The 21,587-nt window shown below is 37.6% G+C and overlaps 1 protein-coding gene across 1 annotated transcript in view; it reads right to left on the reverse strand.

Annotated features, from left to right (window-relative positions):
- Positions 1 to 3,956: 3,956 nt before the first annotated feature.
- ATP6V1A (ATPase H+ transporting V1 subunit A) overlaps positions 3,957 to 21,587 on the reverse strand; it is a 61,070-nt gene continuing 43,439 nt past the window's right edge. Inside the window, exons 8-16 of the mRNA XM_067034635.1 lie at positions 19,529 to 19,691; positions 18,895 to 19,003; positions 14,016 to 14,138; positions 13,808 to 13,922; positions 13,157 to 13,220; positions 11,494 to 11,697; positions 10,289 to 10,383; positions 8,140 to 8,311; positions 3,957 to 6,162 (exon numbers count right to left, since the gene is read on the reverse strand). Of these exons, the coding sequence (XP_066890736.1) occupies positions 6,070 to 6,162; positions 8,140 to 8,311; positions 10,289 to 10,383; positions 11,494 to 11,697; positions 13,157 to 13,220; positions 13,808 to 13,922; positions 14,016 to 14,138; positions 18,895 to 19,003; positions 19,529 to 19,691 (1,138 nt within the window). The 3' untranslated portion in view covers positions 3,957 to 6,069. The remainder of the gene's footprint in view (positions 6,163 to 8,139; positions 8,312 to 10,288; positions 10,384 to 11,493; positions 11,698 to 13,156; positions 13,221 to 13,807; positions 13,923 to 14,015; positions 14,139 to 18,894; positions 19,004 to 19,528; positions 19,692 to 21,587) is intronic.

The raw sequence follows: 21,587 nt of genomic DNA on the forward strand, positions 1-21,587 counted from the left end.
ACAAAGAAATGAACAGAAGAGAAACTGCTAGTCCATTCAGTAAATACCTGAAACCACTGTAACAGAATCCTGTTTGAAATCCATAGGTATAACAATTATTATTGCTCAAATTTCGTGATTTAGGAAAACTTTGTCTTACTGCCAGACAGTTCTGAATCTCAATTAGTCAGAATACACATGAATCAGTAGAGCACTGTTTAAGGCCAATAACAGGGGATGTCTTAAAGGATAAATGGTTCAGCAAAATCTTAAAATACTGAGATTGTAGTAGAACTGTTAGTATTCAGAGAATACTTATTTAAGTCTCCTGGGTTACCTTTTAATATCTAAGCATTGAATAAAGATACTTATGTCCTAAAACTTGCCCCATGGTAAGAATTATGTGGGATATTTGTTAAATTGACTCCTATACCTTTTCCTTAGAATGGATTCCAATTCAGTTGGTTTGGTGCAGGGCCTAGGAATCTGTATCATTAACACAGTCCCATATTTCCTATATTCAGACAAGTTTGAGAAACAGCTCATTAAGACATCTATATTTAAAACATCAAAGCTGCTTTTAACAGTCATCCACTGCTGCTTTAAGGGCTGTGATGTGTATTCAGGGACACCTGAATACATATTTGCATGGACCGGCTATAGCACTGTTAACAAGCCAACAGTGTCTGCATTTTCTGACTGTGTGGTCTGGTTAGCTTCATTCTGTTCCAAGAACATACTTTCCCCAAATCCTGGTCAGCTGTCTGGCAAAGTAAGTTACTTGTTGCAAACAGATCTGAGAGCTCCTGGATTGAAAAATTCAAATCTATCACCACTGCTAGAAAAGTGCACATTTAAAAATCAAACAAACAAAAATGTGATCATTTTACTAGGTAAAATTCAAAAGCACTTTAAAACCACCACTATACATATCTTAGTGTGAAACTATACTTTAAATAAATAGAAATCCCTTAAGTGCAATGTTTTTGGTAAACATTATTTAAGTATGATATACATACAGGAAAGTGCTTGAATCATGTGTGTGAATTTTTACAAAATGAACACATCCATGTATGGCAGGATCCAAAAGAATCAAAACATTACCAACACCCTAGAAGCCCCCCATATCCCACCCTCTTGATGACACTCCCTTCCCCACATGTGTAACTGCTATCCTGACTTCAAACACCATATATTAGTTTTATGCTTTTGAATTCTATATAAATGGAATCATACAGTATACTTTCTTTTGTTTGGCTTCTTTAAACATTATTAGTGAAGTTCATTCATGTTGTTGCATTAACTCTCACGTCTATATAGTATTTCACTGTGTGAATATACCACAACCCACTTATCCATTCTTCCATACTACCATTTAGGTACTTCCCAGTTTGGGGCTATTACAAACAGTGCTGCTATAAACGTTTTGGGTCATATCTTCTGGTTGTGAACATGTATGTATGCATTTCTATTGTGTATTAGGTATTACTAACTCAACTTTGTAGATACCACCCAAAATAGTTCTCCAAAGTGGCTGTAGAAATTTATGCTCCCACCAAAAATGTATGAGTTCTGGTTGCTCCACATCTGTATCAACACTTGGTATTCTCTGTCCTTTCCATTTTAGTCATTCTAGTGTATATAAAATTGTATCTCATGGTAATTTTAATTCACATTTCCCTGATGACTAGAAGCTGACCATCATTATTCAACGATTTTGTGAGGTGCCTGTTCAGGACTTTCATCCATTTATCTATGTCATCATTTATCTTTTTTTTTTTGACTTGGAGTTCTTCATATATTCTGGATATAAATCCTTAATAAGGTATTTATAATTGTTTATGTTCTTACTCCTCCCCACTTTAAAGACTTCTGTTATATAATTCTGGTAAAAATGGCTATTTCTAGACTCACCTTCCTAAACTCTGGCTCAAAGTCAACAATTCCTCAAACACATTTTCCTTCTAAAAATGACTTGAGTCATGACAATGTCCACAAGCACCTTGGCTAGCCAGTCATTTCTCCCTACTTTTCTTCTGATTACGTTATCTGTCTCATTTATAAACCCAACTTCTTGGTTCTGAATGAAAAGTACATAATAAGGAAAAGATATACAGTATGATTGAGTACAAAGAGACACTAGAAATCAGGAGGTCTGAATTCTGATATTAAGTGGCTGTGTGACACTGGACCAATCAGTTGAACTTCCATTTCTCTTCTGGATTATGAGGGGGTTGGAATATATGATAAAAATCCCCACTAATCCAAGAACCTGCTTTACTTTCAGGAGCATTAAACACCACATCTACCTATTTATAACCATAATTGGTGTGTGTACTATCTGCTCTTTAAAAGACATCTTTTCTCTTTGAAGGGATGTTCTTTTAAAAACTCTTTTCAAAGAGTGTCCTGATCCTTTTACAGGGTGCTTCTTTATGTTGCAGAATGGCTTTTCAGTTATTGATTGAACAATCTTTTTTTTCTGTGTTCTTAAGAGGCCGGAAGCAGATGCTATGAGTTCCCCACCCAAATCTCTTCAGCCATGAGTACCATTTCAGTGCCCACCAGCTGACCTCCCAACTGCCGGCACCTAAATCTCTTTGCAGAGGTTTTCCTGTGGCCACCAGAGCCCGATCTACTTATACTCATGTGCTGGGCACTGACTCTCCTTGTCTTAGTGGGAACATCCTGACTGACAGCAGATGGCTGTCAATCAATGATGCTGAAAGGACGCTAGCGCCTTTGCACCCCAGGTGGAATATAACGAGGTGCATATCTTTCAGTTGTTCCCACAACTCCCCAGCAGGATGGTGCTCCAAAATGTTGACTTGCTTGCTAAGAACACGTATTGGCTTCCCTCAATTCTGTCTTAATTCTCTATTCCCCTACTGGTGCTTTCCTAGGATCACATCCCAAATAAACTGCCTGCATGCAAATGCATGTCTCAGTGTCAACTTCTGGGGGAACTCGAACTAAAAGGGAACCCTTAAAACAACTTCAGAGGCATTTTATCATACCTCACCTGGGAAAATTGGTTCCCTTCATCATACCCTTATATTGTGGCAATATATTAAAACTAATAACTTGGGCTTCCCTGGTGGTGCAGTGGTTGAGAATCTGCCTGCTAATGCAGGGGACACGGGATCGAGCCCTCGTCTGGGAGGATCCCACATGCTGCGGAGCAACTGGGCCCGTGAGCCACAACTACTGAGCCTGCGCGTCTGGAGCCTGTGCTCCGCAACAAGAGAGGCCCGCGCACCGTGATGAAGAGTGGCCCCCGCTTGCCACAACTAGAGAAAGCCCTCGCACAGAAACGAAGACCCAACACAGCAAAAATAAATAAATTAATTAATAAACTCCTACCCCCAACATCTAAAAAAAAAACCCAAAAAACGAATAATCTGAAAATATTGGATTATTCCAAAAAAGACTAAAAATAACCCATTCTATAATGAATAAGCTTTCTCATGAATTTTTAAGTATTTCTCTACATAAAGTTGGTGCTCAACAGTAATGTAGAGTTTTTCATTTCACACTGCTTCTTACGCCTTTAGAAATTGTTAAAGATACACTTAAGGAAATAAAATCCATATTGCTACATTGGATCTTAAATAATTTGGCTTGCAGAATTACGAATTACAAAGCTTTAGTTCATTTGTCAAAAGCAGAGATGAGTACACTGATTTCCTTTCATTTATAAGTCTACTTTTAGAAACCATTCATTTTTTTCAATTTAAAGTAATATTCAGAATGCTATGGGATTCCACGTACTGTATTTCCAAATCACAGTGGTACATGATTACAGGACTTTTTGCAGTCTATAGTGAGGGTGCCAATTCAATTTCATGATCTTAAGTAACAATCTATAAAGAGGGAAATAAAAAACTTTAAAGTTCATACTGAAAACAAGCCAAAATACAATAAGGTGGCACTTTTTTTAGCAGATCTTGCCACACCCACAAAAAAGGGGAAAAATGTTAATTTAAATCCACTTTTTATTCTTTCATAGATTTTAACAATTATACACAACTTTTAACATAAAGATAGTGAAACCTCAAGGATTAGGAGGCAATGTATATGACCTCTTCTATTCGTTTGTCAGGATGGAATGAAGTTTCCAAAGGGTACAATGTGTGAGATTTAACACTGGAAAAATACATATGAAACTTGTTAACTGGCTCCACTTAGGATCAGGCACAGCACAATAAATATAGAACTGCATCATCTTTTTGAAAGACTTGTTAACTTTAACACATTCTTACTAAAGAAATATGATCAGTGACCAATGTGAAATTCTACCAACATATGGGTGAAGGGACACTTACAATGAGGCTCTAAGCAAAGTTTCTCTAGCATCTTCACACCCATATATCAACATTCTTAAAAAGGAGTAAGAATTTACATTGCAAATTCAGAACAACACAACAGAAACTTGGTCAAACTTTCTTTGTTATATCATTCATTACTAACACAATCCTAGTTTGCTGGTAGGTTTAAGGTAGGAATTGAAAGTTTTTGAAATTCTTTTAATTTCCACTGGTCTTAGGGCCTCTGGGTAGAAGGCCACATTGGAAAGCAAACTGATTCAGCAGCACCATTACATCCACGTCTCAACAAATCACTGCACAATTTTTATCTTCCAATATTCTAAAAGGTTAAAAAAAGATACATGGCAGAATACTTATCCTGAATAGCAGGCCACTGTAAGAACATGTAATCTGCAAGGATTTAAACAAACATAGCTGAATTCTCTAACTGCATCTTTCCTTAACAGACCAAAAGAAATACATTACCTAATGTGCCTTTTCATACAAACACAGAAACTTTTATTTTAAAACATATACTTAAAATATAGGAAGAAATGATCTTTTTTCCACATGACCCAGATTCTGTTATCAGCAGATATAAGAATTAACTTCATCCCTATGAAACAGAATGGAAACTGTTATGCTGCTACAGCTACAGGTATTCTAGGAAATCTTTTGAGCCAGTGAATCAAAAACCACATGAAAGAATAATATTTTTTACAATCACGAAGCTGGTTGTTCAAAAATTCAATTAGCAAACAAACAAACATGTGACAAATGTCATTATCTTGTAAAAACATAATGCCACTCTGGCCCCAAGAATCACTAAAGCCCAGCTGGTCCTTAAAGGTGCAAAAAGCCTTTAACCACTACTAAATATCTTCTCTGTGGCATTTTACTGCCCACGACATTGCCACATGATTCTCAGAAGCTTAGGCTTCTACGATGTTTGAGGAAAAAAAAGAGGGTGTGATGTGGATTAAGTTCTCGGTGATTGTTTTAAATGTAATTTTAAAAAGAATTTCCTAGTAATGCAGTATAATAATCCTTGATACCGAATTTTTCCTAATGAAATAAAATAGGCTTTAACAAGATGATGTTAATCTAAGTTTGATCCCCTGGCTCCTTTTTTACTTTTTAAGAGGGCACTGATTCATCTATTGTGTTGAGTCCCACAAATGCCTGCTTTAAAAACAGTACAGTTCTCAACAGTTTGCCACAAATATTCTTGATTTACACTGGGGGAAGCAACACATAATACAAACATTAATTATTCATGTTTTTAAAAAGTAATTATTTCCTACAAAGCAGGTTACTTAGCAGAATGCTAAGCTACAAAATAACTTTACCACACAGATATTGAGTCATTTCACAAAGAACCTGACAAAATGTATAGAAGTCTGGCCTTCCATTCCAAATCCATTGCAAAGAGAGTACACGCAGTAGTCTTGTTTACAATTTAATGGCGATGAGGAAAGGGCAAACGTAGGACAAGGAGAGACGTCACCCTACATACAAGTTTACAGTAGTGTAGGCATTGTATATCCTATTTACTACATTCACCACTTTGGAGAAAGGATGAGGGAGGCCCTTCAAACACTGGAACAAAGGAATGTTTGTTTTATATAAAACCTACCAAATAAACAGGGAAACAAATGATAACACACATAGGCACTAGTCTCAAAGCTGCACAATAAAGAAGCAAAGGGTTTGAGATGAGAAATTTAGGAAAATATACACATATGAGAGCTTGCTGAGGAAAGGGAGGAAAGAAATCACAGTTCTAATCTTCAAGGCTACGGAATGCATTCTGCATATCTTCAAGAAGTTGTGCATAGTCGGCCTTGATCTTTGCCTCACCATCTTTCACTGGATCCTGAAAGAAGACATGACAGAATTCAATTTACCTTTGGAAAATAATTTTCAGAACACATAGTGAGTTATTTATATTTACTATATTTGCGTACTAGGTTGAGGTACATGGGTAAAACACAGGCAGGAGGCAGAATTAAACTTATTTTTCTTTTTTCCTTTAAGGGTAGAAATGTATAAAGTAGTCGTCCAACCAAACAGAAGACACATTTGTGTCTTGCCTGCTAACTGTATTCAATAACCAATGGATTTACCCTCAACAATATGCAAAATATTAGGAAATTATGCAGCAATGCATATTAGATGCGTTCCTCTCTGTGTATATGATAGTTGGAATTTAATCAAAACAGAATTTACTATTCAAGGTCTGGTAGTATCACGTTGGGACAGGAGAGTAAAACTTCTAAAATAACCTCAAAATGCACCCCATTTAAAATCTGTATTGGGCTTCCCTGGTGGTGCGGTGGTTGAGAGTCCGCCTGCCGATGCAGGGGACGCGGGTTTGTGCCCCGTCCGGGAAGATCCCACATGCCGCGGAGCGGCTGGGCCCGTGAGCCATGGCCGCTAAGGCTGCGCGTCCGGGGCCTGTGCCCCGCAACGGGAGAGGCCACAGCAGTGAGAGGCCCGCGTACCGCAAAAAAAAAAAAAAAAAAAAATCTGTATGGAAAGCAACTTAATTGAGTAAAATGTATGAAAGAAACCTTAAAGTGTTTAAGCCCTCTGACCCAATCATTCCACTTCTGAGAACATATACTAGGAAAATACACAAAACCAACTACATGAACAAAGTTGTCCATTCCAACAACTGGAAATTTCCTAAATGCCTAAGAACAGGAAAATATTATTCTCCAGCCACAAAATAGTGCTACAGAAAAATACTTAATGATATTAAAGAACAACTGAAATGTTAATTTGATACAATGTACCTGTAAGCAGGAAAAGGACAGCACCTTTAGCTATACTACCAGAAGTCATCACTATTATATTATTGCATATATTTTTTAATCATCTTCCTATGAATGTATAATTTTTAAAAATAAAATTTGGATCAAATTACATATGGAATTTCTTTTCAACCAACTTTTTTCACTAATTATACCATAAGCGTTTCCCTGTGTCTTTGGATATTCTTTGAAAAAAAGATGTTAATGCCTTTATAATATTTTTGCTGCAATGTACATGCCACAATGGCTCCGTTCACTTTTGGATGACATTTAAAAGTTTAATATACAATCTTCTACATACATCCATATCAAAATCTCTAATTATTTCCTTGGGTTATATGTTTTGAAATGGAAAGACAGGACTCAAAGGGTGTGAATATTTTAAAATCCTTGATACCGGTGAGTGTCTATACAAATTTACTTCCAATCTTTAATGCAAACACTATATGCATAACATACATATTCAGAGAATCACTCTTCATTTCTCAGTAGGAGATCAGTAAATATAATTGGATGTCATGACTTAGAAATAATTAAATACAACTTGACTGATCAAGTATTTTAAAAACAATCTTACACATTTGAGTTTCTACAGATAATTTCACTTAATTATCTATTTATGTGTTGTGTGCTTCCCAAAGAATGAGAGTCTACTTAAAAGTAAAAATGATGTGTAATAGGATACTTGAAGTAAGCAGCAGAAACTGTTTCCGAGGAGCATCGGGATTAGATATTAACAGGCACTTGAGGTAAGGTAGTTTAACTGCTGCTTAGCAATGATTTTAGCTCTAAATTGCCTGGCAGTTAAGACAAAAGGGAAAACACGTCAGCATTTATTTTAGACGTGACATACTATAATCTTTATCATGTGAATTCCTATTTGAACATAGCTTTGAGGTCTCTTCTGGTTTTACATAACCCGAGCATGTATGAAAATGATAAATGCCAGTTTCACACACCAGGTTTGGGACCCAAATAGTTTAAAAAATAAAAAAGAAACACTACTAAAAAAAAGTTTATGGTAGAAACAAATATACCTTGAATTTCATGGAGGAAAGCTTATAGAGGATCTCTCCCATGTGCTCACGGATAATGGACCATGTGATTTTATTGTCACTCTGGGCAGTGGTTTCAACAGCTCTGCGGGCCATATCATAAAATGCAATCATGTTGGACAACATCCCTACTGTCTTGTAGAATGGGCAGAACCTAGGATAAATGAAAGTCAAAATAATAAACAAAAACAAAATCCAAAGCAAGTTCATAGTTTTTACTTCATCTGTAAAATACCAAAGCATTAACTTCTTTATTTAGATATGCACACTACTTATATTTATTGCATGATACATAAGGAATGAAAATAGAATAGTGGAAAAGATCAATAATACTTAACCAGAGTTTTTGGACAGAGATGTCTCAGGAATAGGGGGTGGATGGAGAGATGGAGCTATGTATTCTTTTATTTAAAGAGTGACATTAATTTTTGTTAACACAATCAAACAGGAAGAACAATGAAACAGTACTGCTACAATCTAATGACTCTCTGAGGGTTTGTGTTTGTACAGTGCAGTTAAAGAGTTACCCAAATGGTAACATAACTGAATTGTAAAGACTCCCTTGTGACAGTCAGTGAAGGTTTAATAAATAATAGGAAAGCAGGGAACTGTAATTTCCTAAAGTTAATAAGCATTCCCTTCCTCCATTAATGTGTTCATTTTCATTTACCCGTATCTTTTAATAATGAATACACAGAAGTTAATATTCAACTTGGATCACATGCATTCTAATCAAATTTCCAACGCACTTAAACTTATTTGCATATACAATTTCATGCACACTCTATTACACTCTTTTCAAATAATTTTCCCTTTGTGGAGTTATCTTTGTATGGATGGCTCCTAGAGCTTCTTAAGTTCCTGATACAGATTTCTTTTTAGCCTTACTGATTATACTGTCATATTTTCTGCTTGTCTTACATTCTGGTAATCTTCCTATGTGTTCAGTTTCCACTTCAGTCTTATATGGGCCCAAATATGATTGAGGGAGGAAAAACTAGCCTATGATGAAAGGGTTCAAATTATCAAAGTTTAAAAGAAATGGGAACTTTTAAATAAGCCATGGAAGTAGCAGAGACAATAAAGAAGAACAAGCACTGGGCAGGAGTAGGAGGGACTGGTGAGACGTCTGACAGGGACTTCAGTAGAAAGAAAAAGAATAGGACTCTTGGGCTTCCCTGGTGGCGCAGTGGTTAAGAATCCACCTGCCAATGCAGGGGACATGAGTTCGAGCCCTCATCCAGGAAGATCCCACGTGCCGCGGAGAAACTAAGCCCATGCACCACAACTACTGAGCCTGCATTCTACAGCCCATGAGCCACAACTACTGAGCCCACGTGCCACAACTACTGAAGTCTGCATGCCTAGAGCCTGTGCTCTGCAATAAGAGAAGCCGCCAAAATGAGAAGCCTGTGCTATGCAACAAAGAGTAGCCCCCGCTCCCTGCAACTAGAGAAAGCCCACGTGCAGCAATGAAGACTGAATGCAGAAAGGAAGGAAGGAAGGAAGGAAGAAAGAAAGAAAGAAAGAAAGAAAGACTAGAACTCTTGGGAAATGAGGCATGAAAGTATATTATTTAGGAAAAGAGTAGAAGAAGCACGGGCTGTGGTAACAGGTAGTGAGAAAAGCTTCTGAAAGAGGCAATGATCCCCAGGCTCCGTACACTAAGCCACAATTTAATCTAATTAAAGATGGCTGGGGGGCTTCCCTGGTGGTGCAGTGGTTGAGAATCCACCTGCCGTTGCAGGGGACGCAGGTTTGTGCGCCGGTCCGGGAGGATCCCACGTGCCACGGAGTGGCTGGGCCCGTGAGCCATGGCCGCTCCACAATGGGAGAGGCCACAACAGTGAGAGGCCCGCGTACTACAAAAAAAAAAAAAAAAAAAAAGTCTGGATAATGAGTGAAAACACTGTCATAACTGGAAAAACGAGCCAACTCAAGATAAAGTTAAGGGAACATACTGGATCACTAGATGTCTGCTATGAAAATATAAAATAAACCTATACACTGAGTCAGAGTGTGGCTGTATGAGAAAAAAAAAGGCGGGGAGGGTTTTAATGTGTAGGCAGCTCCTTCTTCAAAACTTGATAGAATATCCTCAAATTAAAAAAAGAAAATCAGGCTAGATTACCTGTCATAAGGAGTATATCCATTTTGTTGAAGGAAATCATCTTTGATAAGTTTTGCTACCTCCAGAGTGATTTTATCTGTTTCTGCTAGTGAAGCCTAGAAGAGGAAAAAATACATTTTTAGAAATTTACTGCCATAACATGGGACCAATAGTTCTAATCAGTTAGCATGCAGAAACCACATAATCAACACACGATCACCTATCACTAATAAATTCACTTCATAACTACTTCCTGATTGATGTTCTTTTTTGGATTTTGTTGTGAAAAACATATAACATAAATTTACCATGGTAAACCATTTTTATGTGTAATTCAGTAGCTTAAGTATGTTCACATTGTTGTGAAACAGATTTCCATAACTTTTCATCTTACAAATTTGCAACTCTATACCCATCAAACAACAACTCTTCTTCCACCCTCCCGGCCCCTGTTAACCACTACTCTACCTTCTAGTTCTATGAATTTGACTACTTCAGATATGTTATATATAAGTATTTGTCTTTTTGTGACTCGTTTATTTCACCTAACATAATGTCCCCTCAAGGTTCATCCATGTTGCAGCATGTGTTAGAATTTCCCTTCCTTCTCAAGGCTGCAATGGAATATTAACTCCATTTTGTGTGCATGTGTGTGCACGTATGCGCACAAGTGTGTTGCAAAGGACATCTGGGTTGCTCCCATCTTTTAGTGCTTAGGTGTTTCTATGAACATGGGTACACAAATAGGCTGATTTTTTTTTTAAACACCACATAGAGAGAGAAATGCCCAGTCAACCCTTAGCTATTCCAGTCATCCTAGCCCAGGAACCAGACATGTGAGGGAAGAAACTTTCAAATGACTATGGTCTCAGCCACCATATGACTGCAAAAACTGTATGAGGGGACCCAAGCAAGACTTCCCATCTGAGCCCACTAACCCCCAAAACCATGAGCAAAAAAACACTATTTAAGCCACTAAATGTTGGAGTGGTTTGTTATTCAATAATAATCTAAACACCAATCATCTTTCTACTTTCCATAACACAAGCAGGTCCCTCAAATAACTGCTGGATAAAGGAATAATCTAAAATTCTATTAGTTTAAAAAAAAATTTTTAATAAATACTCATTCTCCCAGCAAGAATCCGCATATCCAAGGTTCTGTTTGTCCTTAAAAAGCTTCAGTGCAACTCACAGACCTGTCTTCCACAAGATTTTACAACCTACCTTTCCCACAAGCTGTACAATTTCTGCCAAGTCTTCTTCTTCCTGCAGAATCTCCTTAGCTTTGGTCCTCAGAGGAACAAACTCTGTGAAGTGTTTGTCATAGTACTCATCCAAGGCACGCATGTACTTGCTGTAGCTGATCAGCCAGTTGACAGACGGGAAATGCTTCCGTTGAGCTAGTTTCTTATCTAAGCCCCAGAACACCTGATTTAACGATAAAATCAAAAACAAAACATAAACATTTTTCTGAAAAACAATTTTTTTGAAGTATTGAAATATATTTGTTTGTCCTAAATATGCAATTCTATATTTTTCCGGTCAAATTATTTATCTTTTTAGTATATAACAAGTATAAATGAAATAGAATAAAACTGCAAATAGGAAAATGTATTTCTTTTAGTTTCAGTATGGGTAATATCTACAAATCAAAATTTCCTTAGTAATATGTCAAATGTGAGAGCAAAAAAACTGACTCCTTTGAAGATTATGACGGTGCAATATAAAGATGAACCAGAAAATTCTTATTAAGATAGATACTTCACTTTAATGAAAACCTCTAAATGTTCTAAATAAATTCAGTTCCCTATCATTAAGGGCCAATCCTAAAAGATCTGACAGTCATTTTTCTGGGCTACACATTCATATGTATTTTATGCATTCTTAACTTTGCTCCCCATTTCTCTGTAATTAAAAATTTAAACTTTTAGCAAAGGTTAAATATCTTGAAAATTGTAAATTTAGCCTCTGCCACTTCCTTTATCTGAAACTGACAGAAATATAGGCAAATATTTATTTTTCCCATATGAATAATACATATGCTTATAAATATGTCAACATTAAAAAAATTATAGCTCTGATATATATACATCTTTCATTTAGGCTTACTTTTAAAAAAATTTTTATTTATTTTTTATACAGCAGGTTCTTATTAGTTATCTATTTTATACATATTAGTGTATACATGTCAATCCCAATTTTCCAGTTCATCCCACCACCACCCCCCAGGCTTACTTTTAATGGCCAAGTTGGCTGGCTATCCACTAGAATTCATGCCTTTGTCACTGGGAAGCTGCCTAGGCAGAAACTACACTTTCCAAGCTTTGCTTTCATCTCGGTGTGGCTAACAGAGTGGAGTGACCAGGCTTGAGCCCAAAGTAGGTGTGCCTTCCACACAGTCCCCCTGTATCAGCCCGATGCAGACAATTACCAGGCTAGGTGGAGCCCAAGGTGGAAGAAGCGCTGGTTCTGGATTACTATGGAATGGAAAAGAGCTGCCCTCTGATAGGGTTACCTGCCTTGGACCATACCACGAGGAGAAACTTCTATGAGGTTTTTGCCATTATATCTTTCTGGGGCCCATTTGTTTCTCCTCCTAGGGCTACTCTAACTCAAAGTGTAGTATTACTCTAACACGAATAAAACTCTGCTACCCGGATGTATTTTCCACTTACAGATATTAAGTCTATTATAAACTCTAGATAAAGAGCTAAGAAAGAACAGATAGCACTGAAGACTTTCAGTAGTAAGAATGTTGCTAAAACAGACTTCACCACTGCCTACTCTTCAGTGACCAAACGAAATACTTCACAATGATGTGGATAACACGAGAACAGCCTGGGGTGGGGTGGAGCTCAGAAGCTGACTACACTAGGGAAAGATATACCTGAACAATACCAAGAGTAGCAGATGTAACTGGATCAGAAAAATCACCACCAGGTGGAGAAACTCTAAATTTAAAAGAAGAAAAAGTCATTAGAAATGCTCATGGAAAATAACTTGTATATAAAAGCAATTTTTTGCAAGTCAATTTTAATGTAAAAAACTTTAGAAATATGACCTTTGGAAAGAAAATCTTATGCAAAAATCTTAAATAAAACCCAGTACTAAGTTGAAAATTAAGAATGACAACTATTAAACACCTAGTTTGAGAAATGCGACAGATTTAATTATAATCCATTTCACTATTCTAATCAAACAGATGAAGCAGGAAGGAAGGAAAAGGTCTGAGAACAAAGTATGGCTTTATGTGGGGATCGTGAATCTTCACATTGTTTTTATCATGATACAGTCTTACCTTGTCTATAATTTTCTAAATTATTTCTATGATATCGTGACTTGAATATAATAAATCAGTCAAGTCAAATCTATAGAACCAGAACATGGAGAGATGACCTAAACATGTGCATTTTAAAGAGCTCCTTGGATGACTCGAGTGCAACCTTGGTTAAGAATCACTGCTCTCAGGGGGGCTAAATATTGTCTCTTTAAAGTAAATAACCTTTTTTCTTATGAAAAGTACAGTTTTGATACTTACGCTCCTACAATGCTGACACTCCCTTCTCTCTCAGGATTTCCAAGACATTTCACTCTGCCAGCTCGCTCGTAGAATGAGGCTAGACGGGCACCGAGATATGCAGGATATCCACTATCTGAAAAACGAAAAGAAATTTTAAGGAGAGGTTCTAAGCCAATCCCCAAATCCTAACAGTCTTGCTTATGTAATAAGCAATACCAAGACTTACCTGCAGGCATTTCAGCTAAGCGACCAGAGATTTCTCTAAGAGCCTCAGCCCATCTAGAGGTAGAGTCAGCCATCATACTGACGTGATAGCCCATGTCACGGAAATATTCTGACAGTGTAATTCCTAAATTGGGAAGAATATTACAAGTTATAATCCTATAAAGTATAATTCTGTCTTTTTCACCCTTAAGAAAAATTTAAAGCAATAAGTTCCTAAGACTGCTAGCTGTTCATCATAATCTGTGATGCTTCTTTTGGGTACACAACTGAATTATATTGTCTAACCTCCTGTGCATTTAGATGTGGCAAGTAACTGACCCCTATCTAATGGAATGTAAGAGTCATGTGTTCCACCACCAGGCAAGCCACACATCCTTCCATGCTACTTCTTCCTTCTGGCTTACTGAGAGGGCGAGAACTCCCAGGACCCATGCAAGATATGTGTCGAAACGAAAGAGCCCTTTTCAGCCTTCATCCCAGCCCAAAAATGACAGAATAACGAAGACTGCCCTGATCATCTGAAATAAGTGTCTATTAAGCAATTGTATGTTTGGGTTTATCATAGCCTAGTATACATTTTTAGAAGTAGGAAAAAACGTTCCTCCCATTCTTTGTTGAGATAATTAGACACAGGCATCAAAAAATCCTCAACTAATTAGCTTGTTTGGTTATTTTTCAAAAGTAACAAATGTTATTAACGTGAGTAATAATCTTAATTATCCAGATCATTCTGCTATGCAGATTGGGTCCTCTCCTGTAAAATCACATACAGTAAACCACTTAGAAGAAGCTAATATACAGAAAGAAGTCCTGGGTTCTACTTCCTATTCTGTCATTAATCTTAGCAAAATAACTTCATTTCCCAGTGTGGTTTCCTAATCTGTGAAAATGGAATAACTCTCACCCTATCTATCTATACATATCAGATGAAATGATTTCTATAAATGCCCTCTGCAAAGTACAAAGTACTATACAACTCTAAGATATTAGAAATGTATATTTGTTGCTACATCATAAGCATCCCCAAATCTACTGCCCTAATTCCCTTATTTTACCAGTAAAGAAACAGATGCTTATATAAGTAAAACAAAATAGTTGCTGGAAAACTTAGAACTTTACTATTTATCATATTACATCCTTCAGAATAAAAAATACTGACTTAGGCTTCCAAAATATGATCCAAGGAATAAAGTCTTTAAGAAATACCACTTATCATTACTAAGGCTTAAAAAACAGAGTAATTATCACATATTTCAATCTGATGGCAGAATCAGATCCTCTCTTATACAATTACACTATGTCTCTGTGATAACATTCACTAATGCCTGTGTGTATGTATTTATTAAAAAGACTTGATAGAAGAGACAGATACACATGACTAAACCTCAAAGAAGTCGCATAGACCAGTTTCATAGACCTAAAGATATCAGTGCCTACAAGAAAAAAAAAAAAAACAACCCTCAGACAAAATCAAAAGATAAGCAAACTAGGACAATATTTGCAACTCATAACAGATGAAAGACTGATTTCAAAGAACTTTACCAATCCATATGATAAACAACTACTACCAATACAAAAATGGACAGAAGGCAGTTTTCAAATGGTTAATACACACAGAAAAGATGCTAGTTCACTGTAAGAAATACAGAACGAATAGGCATCTAATAAAGCAGGAACAGTAAAATACTAATTATCAGATCTAGGTGTGGGGTACATGGGTATTCACTGTAATATTCTTTCAACTTTTCTGTATGATGATCATAAGAAAGTGTTGAAGAAATGAGCATTATGAAGAAGCAGAATTCTTGTCCACTGTTATTCCTTTTGAAGAGCTATTAGAAACTAAAATCTACATTAACAGTTGTATTCTTAGCAATTTTACCTCTAAGAACTTACCTGACAAAAATACAAAGAAACATGCGCATAAAACATACAAAGCCACAGTGTAAAAAACATGCTTAAGAATGTTTTATGGTGTGAAGTTTGTGGGAGCAAAAAAATTATCAATAATCCAAGTGCCCCCTAAAAGGATGCTGGTTAAATAAATTATGATATATCCATACAAAGGGATACTGTGCAGCCATTTAAAAGAAGTAGGTAGACTTCTTGTCCTAAAATAGTAGATGAGTATGTCACTTTCTCCTTCTCCTCATAAGAGTAACCACCAAACAAGGAGAACAAGAAATACAGAAACACAAACTCCATAGTCAAAAACTAGGGGCAGGGCTTCCCTGGTGGCGCAGTGGTGGAGAGTCCGCCTGCCGATGCAGGGGACACGGGTTCGTGCCCTGTTCCGGAAGGATCCCACGCGCCGCAGAGCGGCTGGGCCCGTGAGTCATGGCCGCTAAGGCTGCGCGTCCGGGGCCTGTGCCCCGCAACGGGAGAGGCCACAGCAGTGAGAGGCCCGCGTACAGCAAAAAAAACAAACAAACAAAAACAAAACAAAACAAAACTAGGGGCCATGTTTAGCTTCACAACAAAATAATGAGGAAAGCCAACTAAATGAGATAAAAAACAAACAAGGGGGTGGAAAGAAACCAAGAATTCACCTGAGGCTGCACATCTCAGATTAAGCTTTTGCAAACCAGAAGGTATATCCTGAGGGGCAAAACCAAGAATCCATTGCCTGGAACACAGTAAAAGGGGTACAGGGCTAGTGGCAGGGGTTCCTTGGACCCAGTTTGGCATCAAGGGGAAGTAGAGAGATGGGGACAAATAAAACAAAGGAAGGCACTCCTTTTTAGTAAGTAAAAAGTGAATGAGGCAGGGTAGAAGAGAAAGAATTCATTGTAAGTGGCCTTGTAGCTGTGGATTTTTGTTGGCAGGAAAGAAAAAGTAAAATAACTTACACAACCCTATGCTATAACAAACTTCACAGATTACCAGGAAGAATTCCTGCTACCCTGGACCATAGTAACAACCATTCCCTCCCATCTCCTGCAAAGATGAGTAATAGTAATAATAAACATCAGCACAGGAACTAAACAAAAATAAAAGAAAAAAGGAGACAGAAGAGCAGAGTACAACAATGAACCTGCCAAGAAACAAATGAAAACTGTGACCACAATTAATTAATACAAGAAAATCTTAATATTGCATCCTACCACAAAATAAAAATCTCAAGGAATATACAGTAAGATCACAAAAGATGTTTCATGAGTCAGCAGAACTCAGCAAAGAGCTAGAAGGACATAAAGGCTTCACTGGAAGCAATACAAAGAATACACGTTGATTACCCTGTGAAAAAATGGATAAAAGGCTAAATAAAAAGAATTAGAGAGGAAATGATGCATATGGAAACAGCTAAAGGAGATGCTGTATGTTTAGTGTCAAGAAGATAACCATAATGGAAGAGAAAAGGTTTCAGAAACAATTCTCAAAAATTTTCCAAAATAAAAGACATATTCACAGATTTAAAAGGTACACTATGTCTCAGGAAAAAATTATCAGAACTATCAATACTGCGATATATCCTAATAAAGTTATAAGACTTCAAGGTTAGGACTTCCCTGGTGGCGCCATGGTTAAGAATCTGCCTGCCAATGCAGGGAACACTGTTTGAGCCCTGGCCCGGGAAGATCCCACATGCCGTGGAGCAACTAAGCATGTGTGCCAGAACTACTGAGCCTGAGCTCTAGAGCCCATGAGCCACAACTCCTGAGCCCTGTGTCACAAGTACTGAAGCCTGCACACCTAGAGTCCGAGCTCCGAAACAAGAGAAGACACTACAATGAGAAGCCCGTGCAACGCAATGAAGAGTAGCCCCCACTTGCAGCAACTAGAGAAAGCCCGCACGCAGCAATGAAGACCCAACAATGAAGGCCCGACACAGCCAAAAAATAAGTAAAAAGAAAAAAAAAGAAGACTTCAAAGTTAAAGAGACATTCCTTTGGGTAAAAAGAAAAAGCACCTATAAAAGGAAAAAAAGTAGGTCAGTGTCAGCTCGCTCCCCAGCACTTAATGCTGCAATAAGAGTCCTCTAGGCAAGAAATAATGATCAAAAAATTTTATACTCTGCCAAACTGTTAAAATTTAAAGGCAGGGCTTCCCTGGTGGCACAGTGGTTGAGAATCTGCCTGCCGATGCAGGGGACACAGGTTCGTGCCCCAGTCCGGGAAGATCCCACATGCCAAGGAGCAGCTGGGCCCGTGAGCCATGGCCGCTGAGCCTGCACGTTTGGAGCCTGCGCTCCGCAACAGGAGAGGCCACAACAGTGAGAGGCCCGCGTACCGCAAAAAAATAAAAAAAAAATAAAAAAAAAAAAATTTAAAGGCAGCTGAAAAAACCCAGACTTACAAAGAAACAAGAATTCAAATTTTGTCCAACCATGAAACAAATGGAAAAATTGTGGTCAAGGGACTGTCAGTGGGCATGACTCCATTTTACTAGGTCTAAGGCTAATACAAATACTGGATTTATGGTTATAGAACAGAATATAAACATTATAAATCCTGAAAATGTAGAAATCAAAGCACCAAAAGCTGGATGGAAGTGGGAGCAAAGATGGAAGATAATATATAAACATACTGATATTCAAAGTACAGTTCAAAGCTGATAATTCAAGTTATAGAGATACAGATATATCCAGAGATAGAGCAATGATGAAACATGTAATAAAAAAAGAACCAGTAGTAGAAGATACATCATTTTCAAGTCATCAAAAAGATTGTGGCAGCTCTATTAATGTCTTAAACTGACATATTCTCAAGATATAATAATATGTGAAATATTAAAAAAAATATATTCTAGGAACATATGGTTGTGTGTATGAAGGTCCTTTAGAATGAAAGAAAAGTTCTTTGGAAAAGAAAAAGTTTGGTGCTAGATTTCAACTTACGAACAGATATGTTAATTGCTTTTATTCCAATTCATATACTCACCAGTATAAATAGAGGCTTCTCTAGCAGCAACAGGCATATTAGAGGTATTGGCTACCAACGCTGTCCTCTTCATAATTGACTCTACCTTACCATCAACTTCCATCGTGAGCTAGAGGCAAACAATCTATTAGTGATCCCCGGAACATTTTAGTCCCCTTTTCACAACTTGTTTATATTTAATCCCTCTTATAATCTGTGTTCCCAAAGCCATATTTCCATCACTCCAACCTCTTCCCTCTATCCCACTGTGCTGTAAAGAAAACAGTCAGTGTTTCCATTTCATAAATGAAGCCCATTATTTTAAGGAAAAAGGAATTAACACAATAACCTAGTAGATCATATAAAGGCTATGTAAAGTTCACACCTATAAATATTTTGCCTATTGTATCTTTCTCCCAATAACTGAAAACCACCAGACCACAAAAAGAAACTTTCAAGTGTTTGACTGAAAAATTCAAATTCCTCTCCTTGAGTATACAAACTGAATCACAGATATAATTAGAAAATTCCTTAAAAGATCCTTGACAAATGAGAGCATTGCTCCAGATCCAACACAAAGCTTTATTAATTGCCAATTACAGTTGATTAGTGGTACTTTCTCTAGATTAGTATTGGAAGCTTTATAGATACAGACCTCTGGGAAGTCCCGGAGGACTTCAGACATCTCATTTCCTCTCTCACCACATCCTACATAGATGATCACATCACTGTTGGAATACTTGGATAGAGACTGCGATATCACCGTCTTTCCACAGCCAAAAGCCCCAGGGATTGCAGTAGTTCCTCCCTGTACACACCTACACAAATAAAACAAGCACGGATTACTTTACTCGCTAATACATACCAATAAATAAAGTAGGTAAGTGACACAGAAACACAAGTTAAAGAACAAAAGCACTTTATAATACTGTCATCTGTATCTATATATATACAAAGACAGGTATACAGATAGATATGTAACAATTGCTCCCTAGTTTCCACCTATAGCAGTATATGTTGTTTATTATAAATTAATCATTTCTATAATCTTTAATAGAGAAAAGTGAAAGTATATTCCATAAGGTAACTGGGGAAGAGGAATATGAAAATAAATAAAATAGTACTAATGATATTCTGAATGCTTAAATAAATTAGTTTGTGAAAGGACAATATAAGAATTAAAGCTGAGGGGCTTCCCTGGTGGCGCAGTGGTTGAGAGTCCGCCTGCCGATGCAGGGGACACGGGTTCGTGCCCCGGTCCAGGAAGATCCCACATGCCGTGGAGCGGCTGGGCCAGTGAGCCATGGACGCTGAGCCTGCACGTCCGGAGCCTGTGCTCCGCAACGGGAGAGGCCACAGCAGTGAGAGGCCCACGTACCGCAAGAAAAAAAAAAAAAAGAAAGCTGAAAGAAAAATATAAACACTTTGAAAGTTGTCTTTTGAGGTAAAAAATAAGATCTAAGAAATTCCTATCTTGTTACAGAGGTTAATAAACAAAGACTTTGGTTAAGGTGTTAAGTCAATCCCCTCTTACCCATTCAATAACGATTTATGGAGTACTTCCAAGGTACTACAAACTATGCTTGGAGATGCTGGAGAGACAACAGTGGAGAAAAGAGCCATGTTTCTGTATTCACAGAGCTCCCATTCCAGTGGAGTAAACTAGAGAGTCAGCTTGTGATTACAGTACCGTTTAGCAACCACTTTCAAACTTGCCCTAAAAAGTGTCAGTGGAAAGTGAAATACCCTTAAGGGCAGGGGGAAGTGAATGTCACAGGTGAGTGTGTGTGTGCGGGTGAGTGTGTGTGTCAGGCAGGAGTGTCTGGGCAGGAAAAATGAGACATAATGCTAAGGGAAATTCCTTGGTAATAGTGTGTTTTATCATAAAATTCACACAAACACTGCATCCTTAATAATAACAACAGACTTTTCTCATATGAAACTAATGCGCATTAAAATGTTTTCTCCTTCAAACCTTTCAGTGACTCTGATACACTAAGAAGGCATGTCCATTCAGCCTACGGCTTTGTATATGTCTTTCAAATCACCTTTAAGCCGGGGTGGGGAGGCAAGGCTGGGTATGCCCCACTTTAGAAGTTCAACAATCCAATGTGAAAAGTGCTATCATAGAGACCATCCAAGGTTTGTGGGAGTACACAGGAAGGAGTACAAAGTCTGACACTGGATGGGAGTGGGGTTAGGGAATTCTTTCCGAAAGAAGCTAAGACCTGAAAGAAAATAGAAATTAGCCAGATACAGGGAAATAACATTCCACATAGAGGGATTAGAATGCTCAAAGGTCCAGGGGCAAGGGGGAGCATTGCTTGAAGAATTAAAAGTCCTTCGTTAAGCCTGGAAGATGGTGCATAAGGAAGCAGTTGGGCAGGCAAGTGGCTGAGACAATATTGGAAGGTAAGCAATAGCCAGATCATGGGTGGCTTTGTAAGGAGTTAAAGAGTGTGTGTTTGTCTTGAGAGCAACAAAGAGCTCTGAAGGGTTTCAAGCAAAATTGTGCAAAATTGTGCAGGATCACATATGTGTTTTAGTTGGATCACTATGTAATATGGACAACCAGTTGGAAAGAAGGCAAAACTGAAGATGGGAAGTCTGATTAAATGAGTTTATTACAGGAATTAGGGAAAGATCCTTAATTATAGTCATGGAGTAGAGATGACAGATGCAGATAAAAAATATTTAGGGAATAGAATAACAGC

Source organism: Kogia breviceps, chromosome 5, assembly GCF_026419965.1.
Source record: "Kogia breviceps isolate mKogBre1 chromosome 5, mKogBre1 haplotype 1, whole genome shotgun sequence".
Lineage (NCBI taxonomy): Eukaryota > Metazoa > Chordata > Mammalia > Artiodactyla > Physeteridae > Kogia > Kogia breviceps.